Source organism: Gigantopelta aegis, chromosome 5, assembly GCF_016097555.1.
Source record: "Gigantopelta aegis isolate Gae_Host chromosome 5, Gae_host_genome, whole genome shotgun sequence".
NCBI classification, from domain to species: Eukaryota; Metazoa; Mollusca; class Gastropoda; order Neomphalida; family Peltospiridae; genus Gigantopelta; species Gigantopelta aegis.
In genome coordinates this window covers 24,506,740-24,531,851 of record NC_054703.1, presented here as the reverse complement: position 1 = coordinate 24,531,851, position 25,112 = coordinate 24,506,740, and the positions used below count along the sequence as shown (strand labels likewise).

At 37.5% G+C, this 25,112-nt stretch overlaps 1 protein-coding gene across 1 annotated transcript in view; it reads left to right on the top strand.

Annotated features, from left to right (window-relative positions):
* LOC121373027 (protein mono-ADP-ribosyltransferase PARP14-like) overlaps positions 1 to 25,112 on the top strand; it is a 96,441-nt gene that overhangs the window by 60,883 nt on the left and 10,446 nt on the right. Inside the window, exons 4-6 of the mRNA XM_041499470.1 lie at positions 3,989 to 4,064; positions 4,565 to 4,714; positions 21,285 to 21,503. Of these exons, the coding sequence (XP_041355404.1) occupies positions 3,989 to 4,064; positions 4,565 to 4,714; positions 21,285 to 21,503 (445 nt within the window). The remainder of the gene's footprint in view (positions 1 to 3,988; positions 4,065 to 4,564; positions 4,715 to 21,284; positions 21,504 to 25,112) is intronic.

Here is a 25,112-nt window from a genome sequence, read left to right as displayed (position 1 = left end):
TCCGACTAATAAAATATTTCTACGATTAAACTTACACATTAAATATATTTTCTTGCTTAGAATATCAGTGTCTGTGTATTCAATGCTTTTTCAGGTCGTCTTAATATATGTAAGAAGCCCAAACTGGATTTTGTCTTGATATAATTTCGTACATACGAAAAAAATCTTTTTTTATGAAATAAAATGAAATTTAACATAGTACAAATATTAGAACGATCAGAAACACGTATAACATACAGCCACTAATATGTTATGCAGAAAAATATATTTAATAGCCAATTACAGTCGTCAAAAAGCCTCTGTTAGTCGATAACATCTTAAAAATTCCAGAAAACACAGGAATTTCCCTTTAAGCTTGAGATTATATGATAAAGAGATTATTACACTCGTGTGTTTCGGTATCGTAATTATCACACACCATTTGTATTCCTAATATATGATATTGACGATATCGAAAAACACTCTATTAAGACCCCCCGCCCCCTCTCTCTCTCTCTCTCTCCTCTCTCATCCTCTCTCTCTCTCCTCTCTCTCTCTCTCTCTCTCTCTCTCTCTCTCTCTCTCTCTCTCTCTCTCTCTCTCTCTCTCTCTCTCTCTCTCTCTCTCTCTCTCTCTCTCTCTCTCTCTCTCTCTCTGTTTGTTTGTCTGTGTGTGTGTGTCTGCGCGTGTGAGTGTGTGTATGTTTGTGTGTGTGTGTGTATCTGTGTTTGTGTGTATCTGTCTGTATAAGTGTATATGTGTGTGTGTGTGTGTGTGGCGTATGTGTGGCGCGTATGTGTGTGCCTCTCTCTCTCTCTCTCTCTCTCTCTCTCTCCTCAGCCTCTCTCTCCCAGTCTTCTCCCTTCTCTCTCTCTCTCTCTCTCTGTGTGTGTGTGTGTGTTTTTGTATATATATATATGTGTGTGTGTGTGTTTATATTTATATATATATGTGTGTGTGTGTGTGTGTGTGTGTCTTGTGCGTCTGTCTGCCTGTATGTCTGTCTGTATGTATGTGTGTATATGAGTGTGTGTATGTGTGTTTGTGTGTGTGTGTGTGTGTGTGTGTGTGTGTGTGTGACTGTGCGCGCGCGTGTGTACTTGCGTGTGTGTGATATACTGTCTTCTCCAGCTAGACAAATATTGCGTTTTACACGGACAAGGGATCTTGTTTTTGTAATGGGTAACAGATCGGGATCGTGTTAATATATTACATTCGATACATTACCGTGCAAAACAAGAATAACTGAATTTTAATTACGGAAATGTCATTTACGAGTATTTCACTGTGAAAATCTGAATTGAACTTTACTTACGAGTTTTTCATATTAATAATTTCTTCATTTAGTATGACCAGTAGACCTACATTATTGGTCAAATTACCCTGATACCTAATCCTAGCCATGCAAGGTGTATCATATTATAAACACTCCCAGTCTAAATTGTGTCCTGGGCCCTGTTCCACGACACAATCTTAGTGCTAAAATCACCTGAGGTGAATAGCTATATTATGTACTTAAGGTGATCTTAAGGCTAAGATCGCTTCATGGAACGAGGCCCTGAATCAGTTAGCGTACTTGTCATTTGTACTTGTACTAATTTTCAACAGTTAAGCAGCGCACATGGCCATGTGTCCTTTGCTGGACCAGGACTTTCTAATTAAAATTAATTAAAAAAAACAACATGTCTTGCCCAATCAGTCAGGGGACCAACAACATAAAGGTTGTTTAGTTTAACTGACTGTTAATCTGCTGTTGGGGAAAAAAACCTATGAAAGTGACCTGCAGGTACGTATGCAGGACATTGTGCAGGGGCGGGGGCCTAGACTGGTAAGTGATGTTTAGAGAACAGTTCTCCGGACAATATTTTGTTTCTAAATCACTTAAATCAGGAACAGTTCAACGAACCCTCCTCTCCACCCCCCACCCTACACAGACATTCTTGACCAGGCTGCAACATGTAAGGGCCAAATTTTAAAACTATATTTTCTAGAAATGACGATTTGTAATGTTTATTAGTATTGTCTGCCAGAATGTGGCACAATAATGACTTTACTTAAAACAATTACCAAAGAAAACATTTTCACTAGCGATTGCTTTACAGATGATTACAGTAAATACCTTTGTGAAACTGGCCCCGAGTCACCAATAGATTAGGTGTGTCAACGTTTTTATAAACCTTGTATATTAGACCTTAAACGTTGCATGATAGGTTTCCCATAGGGTGGCTGTCTGCTACTTTTTAATGTGTATAACAATATAATATGTATACGAATTGTTCATTAAGTTAACTAACAGGAACATTCGCCGCATTTAAAACTATTGGCATGAATTCGGATAATATTTTAATAGAAACGTTCACAGGGCTAACAAATGACATCTTGTTTACTGTGTAACTGGAGGAAATTTTATAACGAGAGATTTTAAAAGACCTTTAAGTAAAGATGCATCATCATGTTTGCTCTCTTTACATACATAACAATAACAGTAGCTATGAAATAAAATAAACAAATAAAACTATATATTAATCGATACCATACATATTTTGTACGTAAATAATAACTCAATAATGTGAAACATGTGCAGTGGCTTCCCTAAGAATCCTTTACCTAAAACCTGAAATTTTACATGAAGGAAACATCAGGTATCCATTAAAGTAACCCAAAGCAGACAGTTATATATATAGGCGTCGGGTGTACCTCCTTCCCTTTACTGAACTATGAAACAGCTAGGTGTCTAGAATATATACAGTCAAACCTGTCTTAAGCGGTCACACAAGGGGGTAGATAAAAGTGGCCGCTTAAGACAGGTGACCGCTGATTACAGGTTGCGACATATAGTCTTTAAAACATATGTTGGCGTTTCTTGTTTTAGCGTCTGTACTGCTAATTAATGGATGTGTTATTCACAGTTTATTAGAAATAAAGTTTTGACATGTCGCCTCCTTCAGGAAAAACTGCCACTGGAATGTATTAAATTAACCGTTCTCAACACGTTTGTTTTCTCTTTCCATTTAATTGTTTAATACTTCATGCGGTGTATTGTCATAGTAAGTGAATCTACAAATGTCAAGCGTAGCCTGCCCAGAGGCAATTAGATGCTTTCCGTAGCCATACTTTCTTAATTGATACACAGTAAAGATGTCGGGACTGAATGGGTACTAGTATTCCTGAAGGTGTGAAGATCGGTTATTTGCTGCACCTTAACGCTGTTGCTAGATATCACTTTTATATAATAGTAAACATTCACTGGGTGGCCGCTGGCCGCGTTAATCAGGTGACCGCTTATTGCAGGTGCATGTACGTTATAAATCGTTTGGGAAGGAAAAAAGTGGCCGCTTAAGGCAGGTAACCGCTAAATACAGGTGGCCGCTTGGACAGGTTTGACTTTTTTTTCTTTTTTTTTCTCAAATATGTGCCATTTATTTGAAATTAAAATTAATAACTGTTCCTCCTGTCCTACATAATGTGTTATCTTGTCATTGAATGATATTACATGTATGTTGTCTGCTTCTACCCTAACTTGGACTTGTCCCCTTTATTATATGTCCATGTATAGGATAAAAACAAAAAATTCAGCTTCTTAATGTAAGTCCCAGGCTTAATTTTGGATAAACATTTATCTTCTCCAAGATGGTATTTTTGTATTGTATAATGATAAAAATAATCAATTGGTATATACGAGATTGTCATAACAGATAAACAGTGGTTTTCAAATACGTGTTTTACGTATTTGACATTTTTCATACTTTCCATTGCCTGGACATGTACTAGATTTGACAACAAAAAGATAATAGATTTCTGCTTCTGAAATAATAAAAAAAAGTGAAAATTGCCAAAACTGCACATACGAGGTTTTCTTAGTTCAATGGGTGAGACGATCCTAGAAACAATTTGTTTAAGGTTTAAAACATATTCGAATATATATTTGCAAATAACCCAGTGCGAACAGGAGGCGGGGAATGTTCATAAACTAATTTCACTTTTTAATTCTTTGTTTTGTCTATTCCAGAACTGATTCCAGGAAACAAAGAAGAAACCTCAAGATGGAGGTTGTTCTTTCAAGAGACAAGATCACCGAGCAACAGGTTTCACTTTCACTAAGTTCGCTCATCTGTCTATCTGCGTGTCTAACAAATAACATGGATTAAAACCATTCACAAATCGAATTTGGTCCAAGTTTCATAACATATATTATTTTCATAACAGCGACACTTTTAGCGTATGCAGTTATGTGATCAATACCACACACACAAATACACACTCACGCACGCACGCACGCACGCAAATTTTCTTTGCGTCTATACACTTTACGGTAATCTGATTGGTCCAGAGGTGCTAACGTTTTTCGTTGATATCGATGGACCGAAATGTTTTTAAGCCACGCCTACGTCCCCACCCCCAACTGTCTCGCATTACTTTTGTGCAACAAGCCGGATTATTCAGCGAACCTTGTCGCTACTCTATAGATACTCCAGTTATGCATTAGATACCTAATAGCCACTGATAAAGCAATATTCTGAGAAGTCTTCATTTTTATATAACAAATAAAAAACCAGGCTGAATGATAATGTCGGCTATTTTTCAGGTCGATGCTATTGTAAACTGTATTCTGTCAGATATACAGTTGTCCGATTGTGATGGATCTTCTACAAGGATTGATATCAAAGTTGAACGTCATCGAAACATGGAGATATATAGCACACCTCTGCACATGTGGTCATATGAAGGAGAGAAAGTTAGTATTGATTACTAGTACTTAATACATACACCACGACTGGTATATCAAAGGCCGATTATAATCGATTATAATCGAAAATTGATCGGACTGCTTCTTATGATGTGATGATCGATTATAAACGTCCATAATCGATTGTGTGGGAAAATGTTAACTGTAACTCCAGCTTTTATGATAAAATTGATGTAAATATAAATTGGTTTGGGTTTGTTTCCATCTGTATATAAAGATACATTAAATTAAATAGTTAATAAAGGTACGATTAGCCATTTGCAGGGTGCACACAATAGGTACAGGGTCCTTATAATTCAAAGCCATCTTATGGTCATGGAATTCCTACCGATTGTGTAATCGAAAGTTGATCGGTTGGTGCCGACCGATCATAACTGATGATCGATGATGAAATCCAAACCGATTCCCATCACTAATGTACACATTCTATTCCCATTTTTCCCCTCCTGCCATCCTTCACAAGTCATAAAACTTGCAACAGTAATAAACGCCATCCTCTTGTCAAACGATTCGCGGTAAACATAATTTCACCTAACTAGTGCTAGTTTATATATATATATATATATATATATATATATATATATATATATATATATATATATATATATATATATACAGTATATATATATAAGTAATGGGTCATTATGGAGATTCAGTTCAAAATCAATCCAAGGCATCATATGTTATTCAATCATTTACGTTTATTACAATTTGTTGTACATGCAGTATAAATTTATGAAATAGTAGAAAATGAAATTATTTATATTTATTTCTTGTGATCACAAACACACACACACACACATACGCACGTACGCGCACACACAGGCACGTACGCGCACCCACACGCACACAGAGACAGGGATAGAGAGAAAAGGGAGAGAGACAAAAGAGAGAGAGAGAGAGAGAGAGAGAGAGAGAGAGAGAGAGAGAGAGAGAGAGAGAGAGAGAGAGAGAGAGAGAGAAAGAGACCGAGAGAGACACAGAGAAAGAGACAGACAGCGAGAGAGAAAATGGAGAGAGAGAGAGAGAGAGAGAGAGAGAGAGAGAGAGAGAGAGAGAGAGAGAGAGAGAGAGAGAGAGAGAGAGGAGAGAGAGAGGGAGGGATAGGGGAAAGAGAGAGAGTAGAGAGAGAGAGAGAGAGAGAGAGAGAGAGAGAGAGAGAGAGAGAGAGAGAGAGAGAGAGAGAGATTGATTTACATTTATCATATTTGAGTCATCAACGAGAAACTAGACCATGGTATTTGTTAATTTCTGTGAGTCTTTATTCAGATTGTTTTTATGTCATTCATGGTAACGAATGAAATGTTTTGTTAAGTATCATTTTCATCCAGTGATGTGTCTCGTTCCAATTGTTCTAAGAAGTTTGATTTTCCTCGAAAGAACATGGGCTGATCTCGCGTTATTGGGAAACAATAATTCCAAATGCCCGAGTTTCCCACAAAATGTGTGACACATGGTAGATTCGATAAATTGAATTTAAGAGAAATTAAAACAAAAATTAATAAAAATACACATAATAATTCATTAGGTTTTTTTTTTATGTTTCGTTATAATTATTGATCACAAATCCGAATACATAAGTACTATAATATAAGAAAGTTTTAACCCATTGCTCTAAAATAAAACAGTCCTAGGCCATGTATTTGTGAGTGAAAAGAAGCAAGTGTTTATGTAATTCAAGGTGGATAACTCCTTCAAGAGTATTTTAGACAAATCTCAACATATTACGTCAATTGTACTCAACGACCTTGGTTATATAGTGGTTAAGATATTGGCTTTAAAGGTGCTATAGCATAGTTACAAGTACCGGTACAAATTTCCCTATTATTACACGTGTCTTTAACAAATAAACACACAATATATCACACACATAATTAAGCAATCTGAGAGTACTGCAAAAGCACAACATGCTATTGGGACCTCTCCTGTTCTTGGTTTATGTTAATATTGTTGACAATGTTAGCTGTAATATTAGATTATTCGACGATGATACTGCGCTTTAAATTACTTTAGATGATTATGCTTTGGGACATCGTACAATAAATTCATATATGCATTTGATATCTGACTGGGCAGATAAACAGCAGGTTAAGTTCTCACCCAACAAAGCAGAATTGTTTACCTTCTCAAGGTAAAGTCAGTCTCGTACTGATCCTGATTTGTATTCAGGTGATTCAAAAATAAATGACGTTAAAATCATAAACATCTTGGTCTAATATATCAAAATGATGAACAGTGGCATTGTTATATTGAACATTTGGTTACAAAGGTTGGCCCAATGATAAATTGCTTCCGTGGCCTAAAGTATCGTTAAATAGGAAAATACTAGATATGCTTTATAAATCATATATTACCTTTGTTTGATTGCTGTGACTATATATGGGATAACTGTACTGAAGGCCAAGCAGAAGTATTTGAACAATTTCATATGGATGCTCCTCAAAGAATGCATGGTGCTGTTAGGGGCACTAACCACAATAAAATCTTTAATGTATTACTGCATTCCGTAACTTCTCGTCATCAATTAAAGTTTCATAATTTCAAGAGTTTTTATCAGAACCAATTTATTTTAATTCCAATATAAAAATTAACAGCAATTTTAAAAAAATTTTTTTAAAAGAAGTGGTTTGGGAAAGGTGTTTCTCAAATATGTGATCTTTTTGATGAATACGGCAACTTTTTAACTTAATCGCATTCAATAATTTATACAAATTAAATGCATCTTTTTAGAGTATCAGGGAATTAATAACTCACTTAAGGCTTGCCTTAGGAAGACGAAACTGAATAAAATAGAAACAAAATATTCCTTTAGATGATTCTCCCGTTCAACGAAAACTATGTTCTATCAGAAATGGCTCGAAACTATACTATTATACACTTGTAACTTCTGAAAAGCCAAATTCTGCAATATCAAAATGGCAAAATTATTTTATTCCAGACCTTAATTGCCACACTATCTATTTAAAACCATTTGTAGCCACACAAGAAATACAACTTGGATGGTTCCAATATACTAACTACTAATAGTTTCGCATATAAATTAAAATTAATTGACAGAGAAACGTGTACTTTTTGTCATGAAGGAAAAAAATCTATAGTACATTTATTTTGGGAATATAAAATTGTTCAGAACTTTTGAATGATTATTTAAATTGGTTATCAAACTCATGTAAGCATATATGTAATTTATAGCTTTCTCTTTAGCTAGTGATATTTGGATGTGAAGATAATATTAAAACAGATAATAGTTTTGACCTGCTACTATTATTAGCTAAATATTTTACATATAATGTAAAGTGCAAAGGGTCTAATTAAATATTATACATTTCCAAAACGAAGCTAAACAAAGATATAAAGTAGAAAAATGTATTTATCTTAGTAAAAACAATCTTAATGAATTCTTCACCAAGTGGTCAGTGCATTTTCCCTCTTTGAACAGACCTAATTTGGTAACTTTCCTTGTGCATCTTCTTGTTCCCAGCAGTCCACGTAGTAATAATGTAGATATATTAGTTGATATTTATATATATATATATATATATATATATATATATACAAAACTAGATATATGTGGTTTTCTGATTTCTGTATTCCATGAGTGTATTTCCTGCAGGAAACTCAGATGCCGCAGGCAGAGGGGTTTCCGGCAGGAAATACACTAGTGGAATACAGAAATCAGAAAACCACATATATGTAGCTTTGTATGTATTACATAACCCCTGCGCGTGCTGTAACCTCACCGTGGTGCAGGAGTGTAACATTTTCTTTGAGAATAGCCAATACAGCACAAAATTGAAGTTTTGAGTAAAATTCAGTATCCGTAAAATTCTGTGATACTTGTGTTTTTGCACAGTTCTTTACACTTTTTTTGTTTAAACTTTGAATTTTGATATTGATGTTGATCATCACTTTATTTATTTGCATTACCATAGTTTGACACCAAATAGCCGATGTATTTTTCGTGCTGGGGTGTCGTTAGACATTCATTCATTCATTCATTTATTACATACCCTAAATTGGAATTTTTTTCCAAATAATAATTCAAAAATTGTTTTGAAAGATAAAAAAAATAAAAGGTACCTTTTGTCAATTATATCATATCACAAAATTACGGTTGGAGATGTTTTATTTATAGAATAAGAATTGTGTACGAAGCCAAAACAAGGGTCCAAAAAGTGACTGACGTCGACCTTAACTATCGTGGATTAAAAGTTCGTTCGTTAGTAGTGTTCCCGTCTCAAATTTTGGTATTGCGCTCATTAAATTGTAAATATTTGTCACCGTTTTCAATTCAAATTTCCCACAAAATAGCATTTTAAACAAACCAAGCATAAACTTTGTTTACATATTGCGAAGGGTATTCCCGGTAACCATGTGCTATAAATAGTAGCGTTGAATACGGTATAGTTCCGGCAGTTGAGTTGAATACGGAGAAGTGTATTTCATTTTTGTATTCAGGACTGCATTTATATAGTAAGATTTAATGGGTATGTAATAAAGATATATATATATATATATATATATATATATATATATATATATATATATATACAGTGAAATGCCTCAATACCGGACATCCATGGGACCAAGTAAAATGTCCGGTAGTCAGAGGTGTCTTGTTTTCAGGGTCTGCCTGGATGGAAATACCTTCTGTTCTCCATAAAATAGGGAAAGTGTTAAAGTGTTTTAAAACAAGAACAACAAGAATATGTTGAAAAATGGTGCATTTATGAGCATTTATAAAAATAAAAATATCCATGGGAGTAATATTGAATAAAAAATACATTAAAAAGTCCACAAATTGTCAATCAATCGATAAATCAGCCTACGTTGAGAAACGTATCCATCGATGTCTGTTGTCTTTCACATCTGTGTTTAACAATGGTTGCCTGCGTTAAACTTTCTAATTCCTGTACATGCAATAGGAAACGTTCATCTTTCTGTATTGCAAAGTCCTTTAAAATCTGAAGCATGTTGAACACGTCAGGATAGCTGAGATCATTTCCCGGAACAGATACATCTTGTTCGGATTCGTTGTCGCTTCTGTCATTAGGTATTTCGTCCCCACGGAAGTTGGCCACTAGTTCTCTCTCCCACTCGTTTGTGCAGTCTTCAATCGGCACGTCATCGTCGAAGCTGGTCAAGATGTCAGTGTCCACGTCGGCAGTGACGAGTTCGCGTGTTAGTCGTGATAACGGAATGTCGTCGTCGTCATCGTCTTCAAGCACCGATTCGTCGGTCGGCGAGAAACCAGCGACGGAGAAACACTTGCTGATCGTACTCGGCTTCGTGTCGTTCCAAATTAAATTCCCAGTTATTTGTGTCAATCTTTGAAGCAAATCATGAGACATGTTTGTGAAGGATCACATTTAAGACCTTAAAACACACTCGTAACTTAATAAAGACATCTAACCCAAACCCGAACTCCACAATAGTGTTTTTCCCAATGAATGGTTGACTGGAGTAATTAAACCCATTTTTAAAAATAAAGGAAATCGTTCGTTACCAGAAAATTATAGACCAATAACATTGCTCTGTTGCATCTCTAAACTGTTCACCACAATTTTAAATAACCGATTAAATGCTTTTATTGAAGAAAATAATATACTGAATGAATCTCAGACTGCTTTCCGAAAAGGCTACTCGACTACCGACCATCTATTTAATATACATTCTCTGATAGAAATTTTAAAGACAAGAAAAAGGAAATTATTTTGTGCTTTTGTAGATTTCCAAAAAGCTTTTGATCTTATTTCTAGAACTTGCCTATGGCAGAAACTGTTAGAAAATAATATTAATGGAAAATTCTTAAAAATAATTTATCAAATGTATCAAGGAATAAAGTCATGTATTTGTACAAAAACCGAAACCTCTGAGCTATTTCCATGCAACATCGGTGTCCGACAAGGAGAAAATTTGTCGCCTGTCCTGTTTTCCCTTTATTTAAATGATCTAGATAATTACTTAAAAAGCCAAAATTGTACTGGGGTATCCCTGGATAGAGATGAAACGTTCGATAAAACAGCTCTTTACTTTTTATGTTTATTATATGCTGACGATACTGCGCTTCTCGCATCAAACTCCTCTGACTTAAAACAATCCCTAAATGTCTTTTCACAATATTGCAATAAAGGGAAACTCAAAGTAAATGCAAGTAAAACTAAAATAATAATTTTCAATGGCACCAGTAATGATTAGAAGAAAGTTTTTACACTTGGACATGATGTGCTTGAAAACGTAAAAGAATATAAATACTTAGGTCTTACTTTTACCAAACTAAATACATTTAATACAAGCAAAAAACTACTAACTCAAAAGGCAAAAAAAGCAATGCACTTTGTTCTGTCTAAATCTAAAGACAATAACTTTTCAATAGAATGCAAATTAAAACTATTTGATTCCATTGTACTCCCGATTCTCTTATACGGGTGCTAAATATGGGGTTATGAAAACAACGATATCATTGAAACTATTCATATAAAATTCCTAAGACACATCTTACCAGTTAAAAAAGGCACCCCGCTATTCATGTTATAAGGAGAACTAGGAAGAAGGCCCCTTAAACTAATTATTCAACAAAGAATTATAAGTTTTTGGGCCCGTATCGTATCTGGTAAACACACAAAATCATCGTTTTTACTGCATGAATTAATGTTACACGACTTTTCTGTTAATGGATATAGTTATAAATGGATAAAAATGGTCGAAGATATATTTAACCAGCTAGGCATGACAAATGTTTGGATGTCACGGAACTTTTCATCCGTAAAAATACTTCTTAATCAAGTAAAATTAAGACAAACCGACCACTATTTACAACAATGGAATACAAACATAACTTTATCATCAAAAGGTAAAACGTAAACTATATTTAAGGAAAACCTTAGATTTGAAAAATATCTTATTATATTACCACAAACATGTTGGATTATATTACTCAAATTTAGAACATCTAATCACTACTTACCAATCGAAACAGGACGCTGGAACAACACCCCAGTGGAAGATCGAACGTGCACATTATGTAACAATAATGATATTGGAGACGAATTTCACTATTTATTCACATGTACTTCTTTCACTAAAAATTTGCTTAAGCCATATTATTATAATAAACCAAGTTCGCTGAAATGTAAACAACTAATGACGAATAGCAAAATAAGTGTTCTCAAGAAAATATGTAAATTAATAAAAGAAATTATTAATAAATGCAGTAAACCCTAAAATATATGTATATGAATTATGTACAATGTCTTATTACTACCCAAGTATACATGTATATATGTGTACGCATGTCTGATTAGCACATTTGGTAGGAATTACAATAATGTGACATTACATTACTTTATTCTAATTGTATTATATTATTCCTTATTATTCTATTGCATTTGTATTATACTATTGTCTCTATTACTTTATTGCATTTGTATTAATACTATTGTACTGTTGTCTCCTGTAAACCCTATCTTGTCACTACAGTTTATATATCATGTTCCTCATATGCCGTTGTGTAACGGCCTGAGCGTAATAAAGTTCTGTTTTGTTCTGTTCTGTTCTGTTCTGCTAATGTTAACCATAATTACAACACAATCAATGTGTTTACAGTAGTTAACTCCATACCAAAGCTTGCGATCAGTCCTTTTAATTGTTTATTGTCAAGTTGCTAATCTTGCCTGCTGAGCGGTACCTGTACTGTATGCAGCGGTGATTACACTGTTAACAGAGATCTCGAGCATGCGCATATTGCACTAGCCATCGGTGTTCACAGACAGGTGGGCGCCATATTGATTGGTATCGGTTTGATCGTCCGGTTTTCGGGGGTAGGATTTACACTAAGTTGACACATTGGGACCGAATTGTTTGTCCGGTGTTCAGTTTAGAGAGGTTTCCAGTTTAGAGGGGTAAAATATAGTGTTAAAAGATGTGTAAATCACGGGACCGCGGAAAACGTCCGGTGTTGAGGGGTATATATATGTATCATGTGCGCATTTTAAGTATTTATATACGTCGTTCATAGAATGGAAAAGAAGAAAAATGTGCGTTTATTTGTGTGAGAGAGATACATGGATAGCTAAATTGATTAGACACACAGTTAGAGAGAGAGAGAGAGAGAGAGAGAGAGAGAGAGAGAGAGAGAGAGAGAGAGAGAGAGAGAGAGAGAGAGAGAGAGAGAGAGAGAGAGAGAGGGGGGGTGGGTGGGGGGTGGGGGGGGGGGGTGGTGGAGGGAGGGTTGGATGACAGTACCCTAAATATTATATTATGTTGTTTTATTATTTTTATGTACACAACCCATGTCTTACCCTTGGCATATGTTGTTCTAATTGTAAACAAGAGGCTGGGAATAAAAGTAATAATAATAAATAATAATTAAACAAATCTATAACGAAACAGGATTTATTCCTTTAAATCAACGCCATAAATTTCATAAAATTTGTGCTTTTTTAAGAAAATGATTAAAGGTATGACTCCTAATTATTTGTCATCATTGGTGCCCCCGACAAATATGCACTGTTTTTATATTTGACTCTTGAATAGTTTTTTTTTTATTGATGTTGCTTGTCACGGGGATCCTATAACACCCGTAACTGAATGAAACACGATTATCCAAATATCTCTCCTAACTGTATATCTATTAGATCTCTCTGTATTGGGCAGTATATACCCCCGTGGCTCGTCTCTAGGTATGAACAGAGATAAGATCTTATATAAAGTATATATAATATAGCACGTTTAGTTCACTAGAAAACACAACAAAAACACAATACACTTTGGAATCTGTATTAATCTACGCTGGCAAATGTACTGCCGCAGTAGTTAATTAACAACAACAAATAGTAACAACCCAGAACTGATCACTTAATTAGTTAATCACTAGGTGTCTAGTTTATACAATATTCTAATCACTTCACCGTGACAAAACACCCACACGTGTGATAATTGAGAAACGCTTCCAGGGGAACTTAATTAATAAAGGAATTACAATTCTATTCCTAACTGGTTAATTTTTAATTAACCCTTATCTACTCATTCAGTAACCTTGTAATACAGAATTAATACTGGTACCTATCACAATAAAGACAATATCCTACAGTTTATCTAGGTCCTCTAGGATGACTGGTTAAGCTTTATATATATTAGAACAGTGAGCCTACAGTTTACTGCGTCAGATTACCGGCAGCGCCATCTAAATAATATTGGTATAATACAGTATTAAAATATTTAAAGTCACATCAATCACATCGAGGTTATACAACAGAGCAGAAATAATATTTACCAAGTCCAAACGGATGCGTTCCCTGGAAGCCTTCCAATATGTTTCTCCTCGATATCTCTAAAACCCTAGCTATTTATTAAAAAATCCCAGTATCGCCTGGGGGCACATCGCGGTACCGAATACCTACAAGTGATATTTCCACAGCGACCAAGCCGGCATATTTTTCTTAGATGGCCAGACTTGCTGACGCCTAATCGCTAAAATCACAGTCGTAAGAACCGCACTCGCGGAGGTTTTACGTAACAAAGTGCCCGCCTGGGCTTAAGTGCATATTGGAACTGCACACGGCCCTCTGAAACAATTAATATCGCCACAAAACAAAATTAAGAGCATGTTCCGTCACAAAAAGGATATTTCCTCTACTCTAGCAATAGGGAAATATACTACATTAAAACAAAAGGTGCGTTAACCGACGCATCCGGGCATTTATAACACATAGTAATAAGGTGACTACCAGTAATCACACTGAGTCTCTGAGTCCCTGGTATACAATAAAGTATATAAAAACAAAACAGAAATCAAGAATGTCAACACATTATCATAACGTTCAACTTCGGGACAGGGCATCAGCGATTACATTGGAAGTACCCTTGATGTGTTCAATGGTAATTGGGAATTCCTGCAGAAGAAGACTCCACCTCAAAACTCTCTGGTTGGTGGCTTTCATTCTGTGAATGAAAGTAAGCGGATTAAGGTCCGTAAAGACAACCACTTGATGCACTGCCGATTTCACGTAGATCTGAAAATGCTTCAGAGCTTGTACCATGGCCAAAGCTTCATTCTCTATAGTGGAATAGTCCACCTGGTGTTTGTCAAACTTTTTGGAGAAGAAACTTACAGGATGGTCCAGTCCATTTTCGTCTTCCTGGAACAGCACAGCTCCAGGCCCCACGTCACTGGCATCCACAGCTAGCTTGAAAGGCAATCGGAAGTCTGGTGCTGTCATCACGGGAGATGAGGAGCGCATCTGCTTGAGACGGTTGAATGACTTCTCGCATTCATCTGACCTCTGGAACTTCGTTTCCTTCTTTTTCAGTGTCGCACCTTTTCCAGGTTTTCTCCGATAGTCATGCTGTCGAATCGGTCTAGCGTTGGGTTCTAAGCGCACATCCTGTCTTAAGGTATTGGTAACCATTGGAAGGTCCTGACAAATGGAAATATTGTCTTGTATCAGCATAGTCAACTTTTCTCGCTGGGGGCTCAAGTCTCCTAGAATCTGGTTGTTGGTTAATTTGATCTCTGCAGTCTTGACGTCATCACAGGAAATTGAGTGACTCTCAATTTGGACCGGTCTCTCTGGAACTATCGGCAGTCTGTCAAAATAACCTTTTAGCAAATTGATGTGACAATACCTACTTTTCCTAACCCTATCAGGAGTGTTTATCACATACCCTGTCTCATTAACCCGTTTGTGCACAACATAGGGCCCGAAATACCTGTTCTGCAATGAACCCCGTTTAATGGGAAGGTACAGCTGCACCTTATCCCCTGGTTTAAATTCCCGACTCTTAGTCTTCCTATCAAACACTGATTTTATTTTGCTCTCAGCATGGCTCAGTTGCTTCCTAGCCTTCCTATCTCTAACTCTCTTATTCATTAATACTCCCTTGTCCATATCATAACCTGACATCTGATCCTCCATCTCACTCTCTGTTAACAATGTAGTGCGAGCTGCCAACAAACTTGGATCAGCCCCCTGCTCTAGGATTAACTCTTCTCTATTACAAGGTAAGTCCCCTCTATCAAACACAACTGGTTCAATTCCCCTCTGCGGGAGATCAACAGGTTCCACCACATTTATTTCCAAAGTTGACTTATCTACCATTTTACTGATAACCTCATCCACTCCAATTGCATGGCTCACACACGTATCAGACAAATCACAAATATCCTCTGGGTCTCGTGTTACCCTTCTGGCCATAGCCCTAGTCATTATACACGCAGGATATTTAATCTGATCAACCTCACTCTCTTCTATTGGTAAAGGGTTGTCTTTAATTAACAATTGGTCACATTTCGGCTGACAACACTGACTAGTCAAATCATTACACAACAAAACTCCTATGTTTTCAACAGGCAAGTCCTTCACAACACCCATAATGACTGGTCCCGTCACAAACTTCAAACACAAGAAAACGTTATGTAACCGGACAACCATTTTTTCTCCAGTAACCGAGGTTAAAGCCAAACTACGTCCGATATCTGAATTCTCTATACCAGCTAAACACTCCGACGTGATCAGTGACTGACTACACCCGGTATCTCGATAGATTGATATTGCCTTAGGACTCAATTCTTGTTTCACATCACAAACCATACCAGTGGACACATACGGGTTTACTTTCTCTGCCATGGGACTAACCATTAACTCTCTCGCTAACGGAGCTGACCTCACTAAACCGACCACTTGCGCATTATTGCGTTTCCTTTTATAACAGTCCCCGACAAGATGGTTATCCTTTTTACAGTAACTGCAATGTGGACGAAAAGTTCGTGTATTCGCTGATAATGCAGGCCTATCCTTACTTTGCCCACCAGGTGCATTCTTTGCCTGACTAGCTGACCAGCTAGATGACTCTCCCCGATAGTTACCTTCCCGGGAAAAAACTGGCTGAAATTTCTTCTTATCACCTTGTTGTATAGAGCTACCCTGTACTGCCTGAGCTTTGTGTATTAACACGTAATCATCTGCCACTATGCCTGCCTCCTCTATCTTTTTGACATCACGATCCTCTAAATGAATACGTAAGCTAACTGGTATTCCATTTTTAATGTCCTGTAAGATCAACAACTCCCGTAACTCGGTGTATGACTCTACCTGATCAGACACCACCCATTTATCAAACATCCCTGCCTTCTTAGCCACAAACTCACTATAAGACTGACCCTGCGTTTTTCTCAACTCGCTATACCGTAAACGATAATCCTCAGGTCGTAATTCATACGCCCTCAACACTGCCGCCTTAACTAGGTCGTATTGACTTGCTCGCTCATCACTCATTGAATTATAAGCCACACTAGCCTTCCCCTTAAACTTAGACACGGCTAACAATGTCCACTTAGACTGCGGCCAATTTAGCTGCTTAGTGGCCCGTTCAAAAAGTTCGAAGAACATATCTACCTCCTGGTCATCAAATATAGGCACTGATATATAAGCCTCCGACATGTTAAACCCATTTCCTGCTTCTCGTCTAACTTCTTCAGTATTCAATTTTAACTCATGTTCCACTTTTAATTTTTCTAACTGGAATTCTCTATCCCTCTCTTCTCTTTCTCTCTGTCTCTCTCTCTCTCTCTCTATCCCTCTCTTCTCTTTCTCTCTCTCTATGCCTATCTTATCTATCTTTCTCTTCTCTTTCTCTCTATCTCTCTATCCCTCTCTCTATCTTCTCTATCTATATCTTCTTTATCTATATCCCTCTCTTCTCTCTCTCTCTCTCTCTCTCTCTCTCTCTCTCTCTCTCTCTCTCTCTCTCTCTCTCTCTCTCTCTCTCTCTCTCTCTCTCTCTCTCTCTCTCTCTCTCTCTCTATCTCTAATGCACGTTCTTCTCTTTCGTACTCAAGTTTTTTAAAAGCTAATTGTTGTTCCACACTTAACTCATTTATCTCTATCTCTGGAACAATCTCACTGTCTTCCATAACAGGCCTATCACCAAAAACTTCCTGGATAATAATTGTCTTTATATCACCTAAGGTTTTAGCTGATGTTAAATCAATTTCTCGCTCACCCGCGATTTCAACTAATTCAGCCTTACGTGCTCGCTTAATCTCAACTACACTGAGCGTAGGTCTATCCAGCAAATTCTTATCCATGTTTAGATATGACGCACTTATTATTAATTAATTTTCTAGTGAACAACGTTGCTACTTCTGGTTAATTTGTAAAAATAATTTATAAAGCCCCCATTTACAAACAATACGTTTTTAAATATGCATGTTCCGTTTCAGATGCCGGACGAGCCCCCAATTTTCACTCCTGTCACGGGGATCCTATAATACCCGTAACTGAATGAAACACGATTATCCAAATATCTCTCCTAACTGTATATCTATTAGATCTCTCTGTATCGGGCAGTATATACCCGCGTGGCTCGTCGCTAGGTATGAACAGAGATAAGATCTTATATAAAGTATATATAATATAGCACATTTAGTTCACCAGAAAACACAACGAAAACACAATACACTTTGGAATCTGTATTAATCTACGCTGACAAATGTACTGCCGTAGTAGTTAATTAACAACAACAAATAGTAACAACCCAGAACTGATCACTTAATTAGTTAATCACTAGGTGTCTAGTTTATACAATATTCTAATCACTTCACCGTGACACAACACCCACACGTGTGATAATTGAGAAACGCTTCCAGGGGAACTTAATTAATAAAGGAATTACAACTCTATTCCTAACTGGTTAATTTTTAATTAACCCTTATCTACTCATTCAGTAACCTTGTAATACAGAATTAATACTGGTAGCTATCACAATAAAGACAATAACCTACAGGATGACTGGTTAAGCTTTATATATATATATATATATTAGAACAGTGAGCCTACAGTGTACTGCGTCAGATTACCAGCAGCACCGTCTAAATAATATTGGTATAATACAGTATTAAAATATTTAAAGTCACATCAATCACATCAAGGTTATACAACAGAGCAGAAATAATACTTACCAAGTCCAAACGGACGCATTCCCTGGAAGGCTTCCAATATGTTTCTCCTCGATATCTCTAACACCCTAGCTATTTATTATAAAAAATCCCAGTATCGCCTGGGGGCACATCGCGGTACCGAAAACCTACAAGTGCTATTTCCACAGCGACCAAGCCGGCATATTTTTCTTAGATGGCTAGACTTGCTGACGCCTAGTCGCCAAAATCACGGTCGTAAAAACCACACTCGCGGAGGTATTACGTAACAAAGTGCCCACCTGGGCTTAAGTGCATATTGGAACTGCACACGGCCCTCTAAAACAATTAATATCGCCACAGACGAAAACAAAATTAAGAGCATGTTCCGTCACATTGCTCGTCACTTTATTTGTTAGCATTTACCATAGTTTGACACCCAATAACCGATGTATGTTTCGTGCTGGGGTATTACTGAACACCTATTCTATTCTGTTCCAACAGTAATGGCAGTGACAAATAATCCCCTTCAAAATGCTGATAAATTGAAAAACATTTGGACCATAACAATACTGTATATGAAATCATTTCCGCTGTCAGCAGTTCGGGACTGAAATGCCCTTGATATTAATATTAGAAAGTTGAACTCTCTCAACAAAAAGGAAATAATATGGCCACTTAAAAACTTATCACATAAATACTTTCTAGAATCAAAATCGCGCTCGAAATCAAATAATCCATTGTTGGCTCCGATTAGATTGCAGTGATCTAAATGCCCACAGATTCATAAGACATACCTATGATGATCCTTATTGTAGTTGTGGCCATCCTTTTGAAGATGCAGTGCACTTTTTGTTCAGTTGGTCAAGCAGTTATACATAGTTAATGGATAGGTGCACGAGTTTTTGGGTTGGTTCAAATATGTGTACTGTATGTTTAAACACACCCAGTATTTGTAGTTTGTATGTAAAAGAAAGAAATGTTTTATTTAACGACGCACGCAACACATTTTATTTACAGTTATATGGCGTCAGACATATGGTTAAGGACCACACATATTTTGAGAGAAAACCCGCTGTCGCTATTACATGGGCTACTCTTCCGATTAGCAACAAGGGATCTTTTATTTGCGCTTCCCACAGGCAGGATAGCACAAACCATGGCCTTTGTTGAACCAGTTATGAATCACTGGTCGGTGCAAGTGGTTTACACCTACCCACTGAGCCTTGCGGAACACTCACTCAGGGTTTGGGGTCGGTATCTGGATTAGAAATCCCATGCCTCGACTGGGATCCGAACCCAGTACCTACCAGCCTGTAGACCGATGGCCTGCCACGACGCCACCGAGGCCGGTTGTAGTTTGTATGTAATGGCTGAAATGATATTTTTATAATGTTATGATTTATGTCATTGACAGAAATTTATACATTATAGTATGTAAAATCATCTCGCAGAGAGGCAGTTATATAGGGTTATGGCCTGTTTGCCGATTTATTTGAATAAATATTTATAAACAACCCACCCACCCTACCCACCCGAAAATCCAAAAACAAAAAACAAAAACAAACAAACAAACATGTCCCCTGCCAAGCCATAACACTGACAAAAACCGATCAATTTTCATTATATATTGAGTCATTGCGAACAAAGAAACTCCGAAAACAGCATTTCCATATTTTCTAAGTGCTAGTGTCATAAATCTGTAAAAATTCGCCATGGGTAAATCGCATAAAGTCAAATTTGCTCTGTAAGAGTACGTGGTAAAGCTATACACAAAATTCCAGCTCAATGGCTTGAGGTATTGCGAAACAAAAGTACGGAAAATAAATTTGGACAGCCAGACGGACAGAGGAACGGATACGAAACCGTTAGTCCTCACAGTTTGGACCGGTAGTTAACTAATAACGTAGGAACATTGAAATAGTAATGTGTCTCTCCACCGTGTAAACAGACTAGCGTTCAGTACGACCAGAATCCTCTTCTACCACATCGGCGAATTACATTAATTAGTTTAACTTGTTATAGGTATAACCGGCCTCGCGCTGTGGTTAAGCCATCGGACTAGAGGCTGGTTGCCACAGGGTTCGCAGCCCGGTACGGGCTCCAGTGAGTTCTTTAGGGCTCAGTGGGTAGGTGTAAGCACACTACACCCTCTTCGCTCTCACTAACCAACTAACAACTAACCCACTGTCCTGGACAGATAGGTGAGTTGTTTGACCAGGACAGCGTGCTTGAACCTTCATTGAATACAAGCACAAAAATAAGTTGAAATGAAAAGAAATATGGGCATACAGTTGAAGGTGTAATGTTTACATTCCAAAGCAAGAGTTAATAAATGATTATTAGGTAACTGAGATAGCACTTTCTTTATGTCATCTACCGTAAGTTGACCCCCAATAGCCGGTGTATTTTTCATACTGGGTGTCGTTAATCATATATTCTATTCTCATGCTGGGGTGTCACTAAAATCATTCATTTGTTTATTTTGAGATAGCACCCTAAAGATTGTTACTGAATCTCATGATTAAGTTTGGGTTTATTACTGGGGGGGGGGGGGGGGGGGGGAGAAGAGGAAGACATTTTTTTTTTTTATCATAGTCCTTTCTCATCGATGCAAAATATAATGTATTCAAATGTTTTTAGATACTGAAGACATTGGTGATGTCCTGTTTTAAAAAGGCAGAGGGAGCCCGGCATACCTCCATTGCTTTTGCCACACATACTATGGCGATACTCCAGTATCCTCCTGATGTGGTGGCCAGAGTGTTCTTTGCAGCAATCATCAAATTTGCAGAAATAATGCCAAATTATCTTCAGAAAGTTGTTCTCGTTGTTCCTCCTTCTGCAAAAGCTTTCATTAAGGTAAGTGTGATCTAGATATAAGAAATAATGTATATATATATATACTCTTCAAAAGAAGAAACGCAAAACCACATTGTCGTAACATTTGGAGAATTGATTTAATTATTGAATGGTGAGTCCGATAATTACCAAATGTTGCAGGATTGTTCACAATTCACTCTAGTCCATTGTGAGTAAGTGATAGGACACACCACCAAGGTCAAGGTCATCTGGAGTCAATACCGGGTGTGGCCTCCGCGTGTGTTGACAACTGCCTGGCACCGCCTGCCCATTGAAGCAACCAGAGTACGGATGACGTCCCGGGGGATGGTGGCCCACTCGGCCTGCAAGGCTGCTGCCAGCTCGGGCAGGGTATGGGGCTGTGGTTGTCGCTGTCGGAGGCGTCGGTCCAACTCGTCCCATAGATGCTCAATTGGGTTCAAATCCGGTGATATCGATGACCAAGGAAGGACATTAATGTTGTTGTTCTGTAGGAAAGCCGTTGTGAGACGTGCTGTGTGAGGCCTGGCGTTGTCATGTTGGAACACTGCGTTGGCGTTGGCCATAACTGGAACGATGTGTGGCCGGAGGATCTGGTCAATGTAGCCCTGTGCATTCAGGTTGCCCTGCACGTGGACCAGGTCAGTTCTGCCAGTTATGAGATGGCTGCCCACACCATGACACTACCCCCGCCGAATCTGTCCACTTCCTGCACGCAGTTTGCCGCATAACGTTCACCACGACGCCTTACACGCGACATCTTCCATCATGACGTCGGAGCAGAAATCGCACTGAACCACACCTGTCTCCATCGCAGTTGAGGCCATTGTCGATGAATCTGGCACCACTGCAGTCGGAGTCGACGGTGTTGTGGTGTTAAGATGACACCTCGAACTGGACGTCTGGCACGAATTCCTACCTCACGTAGGCGGTTCCGTACGGTCTGGTCGGATATCCTGCGCAAACTGGTATTGCTGCGGCTGTGGAGGTGGCAGTAGTCAATCGTTCCCGAAGGTGGCGTAACCCGGATGTAGCGGTCCTGCCCGGGGGTAGTGACCCGTGGTCGACCGGATCTAGGGAGGTCACGTGTTGATCCATGTTGCTGGTAACGGTCCCCACAGTCTGGAGATGGTGCTTGGGGACACATGGAATACCCTGGCAACGGCCTTTCTGGATTCGCCTGCGTCTAGTCGGCCGATGGCATTGTTTCTCTGCGGTTCACTGAGACGTGGCATGTCCTGGATTGTCAACTGTCGGCCAGATACAGAGGCCAGGCAAGCGAACACCCTGCACTTTTATACTGTCGGTGTTCATGTTGCACGTGCAGACAACGCACGTGCAGTGGTGACATGGTTTGCACGTGGCTGCGTTTTTGCGAATATTCACATTTTGGAACTTTATTGTACAGTAGCTGCGTTTTATCGAATGTAACCGTGGGAATGTGTTTGGGACATGCAATGACCTTATATTCACAAAGCATGAACCGGTAGGAAACATAAAATCGGAGTTATAACCCATTTGTACCCTTTTGCGTTTCTTTTTTTGAAGAGTATATATATATATATATATATATATATATATATATATACAGTAGGATAGTTACGTATTACAAGGTCTTACACCACAACAGAGAGGGAAAGATATTTGGAATTGTTATTGAATATAATTGCATGATTTATAATGTCAAAGAAAACAAACTAGTATTAACAACTCCACATAACCTTGTAATAAAAATTAAGTTACCTGTAGTTTATAATTCCTGGTTAAAACTGAAAAAAGGTTCTGGTAATACTGAACAAAGGTATATCGAGGGGTTAGTGCCAGAACCACTTATCTCCTTTCCACTTCAATCTGAGAAAACTGCACTGAAAACTTTGGAATGCACTTAAAAATCGGAAACTTAACTTTTGCTAAACATTTTGCTTTTAGATGCTAGCAGTTATTTGTTTTAGTATAAAACTTAAAAGTTTTGTCTGCTAATAATAATAGATCATGGTGTAATTAGATGAAGAAATATTTAATTTATTCTGGCGCCTGAAACTTGAATACAAACAGCTCCAACAAGCATGCCAGAGCAAACTATTTTATAAACAGTGTTTCTTACAGCCCAGCATGTGACAAATTGTGTGAAATTTCAAGTGAAGAATAATGTTATCTTGCAGTGAGTCCACATGGCATACTGTAAACTTTCAATTTCGCAGCAGCTCTGAATCACCTAATTGGGCCTGTGTTGTTAATACTTTTGAAAATGTACTGGAGACAGGAAGTAATTGTAAACAATAACAAATTATCTCTGGATGGCAGACACTGGCAAGGGTCATGGGTGTTTCCAGCTGTGTGCACAGTAACCTTATCCTACACTGAGATGGTGAATCAGGTTCCCTGGTATTGTAGCAGGTTGCTAGAAGCACTTAAAAACTTTAGAAAAACAATTTGCTAAGCAAAGCAAAGCCTGAAAACATTAATTATTACATGAAATGTAAGCTATCATACCAGTTTTAACAGATATATTTATTACATTAATTATTACATGAAATGTAAGCTATCATACCAGTTATAACAGATATATTTATTACACTAATTAAACACGAAATGTAAGCTATCAGAGTAAACTGCACCATATCTGTAGTGTTGAGGTACTGACTGAATTAATAATGTTAATTCAGCAGTTAAGATAAGTTAATGCGTTTAATGATTTTTGATACACAGCAATTTAACGATTCAAAATGAATACAGGGCCAGTAACTATATTCGGCATTTTTTTCTTAAAAGTTTCCATTCGTTATAAAGTGTCTACGTTTTAACATGTTCTAAAACAAATGTTCTTTAACTTAATGTTTTAAACAGCCATTTAAAGAGAATAAAATGACAAATATATTTACAATCAATGTGTAATGATTTCTAGCAGAATACGTATTTTCGTAGGTTTTACAAAAATGCACAAAAAAACTCATTGTGTGCAAGATGTTTGCATGTAACATGGGTCAGATATTACTGAAACAATGTTTACAAGTTATATGTGATTAAGACTGGTCCTTAATTCATTTTGTTGAGTATATTTTAAATATGCAAGTAATACTACTAAAGATAACTGTGTTGAAACCAAAATCTATTGATTGATATACTTTAAATTGCACAGATATGCACTGGTGTATCCGGGTAGCCAGGGATTGGGTACAAGAGGACCTTTCCTTCTCAAATATACCTTTTTTTCTTCACAATACCAACTTTTATAATGCATGTCGCCCCATAACATGTGTAAAAGCAGTGCCCTCTATCCCCACTCCACCCCCAGTATAAAATCCTGGCTACCCTAATATATATGCGCCGTTAAGGTTTATTGACTAGTTGGATATTGGCATGGATGGGAAAGAAATATTTAATGGCACGCAAGCACATATTTTTATATGTCCTCTCTGTGAGGTATTTCGACACTTGGCCTATAAAATGGAAAAGGAAAATTGTCACCAGCATAGTGGCTGCTCCAAGAAAACAGCTACTAGGTATCATTTGTAGGCACTTCCTCATTGACAGGAAAGTACATACCATAATATTTAATTTAATGTACCAGTCCTGGGCACTGTTTGAAGTAAGACAAAAGCCGATGGGTCCACTAAGGGCAATCAATCA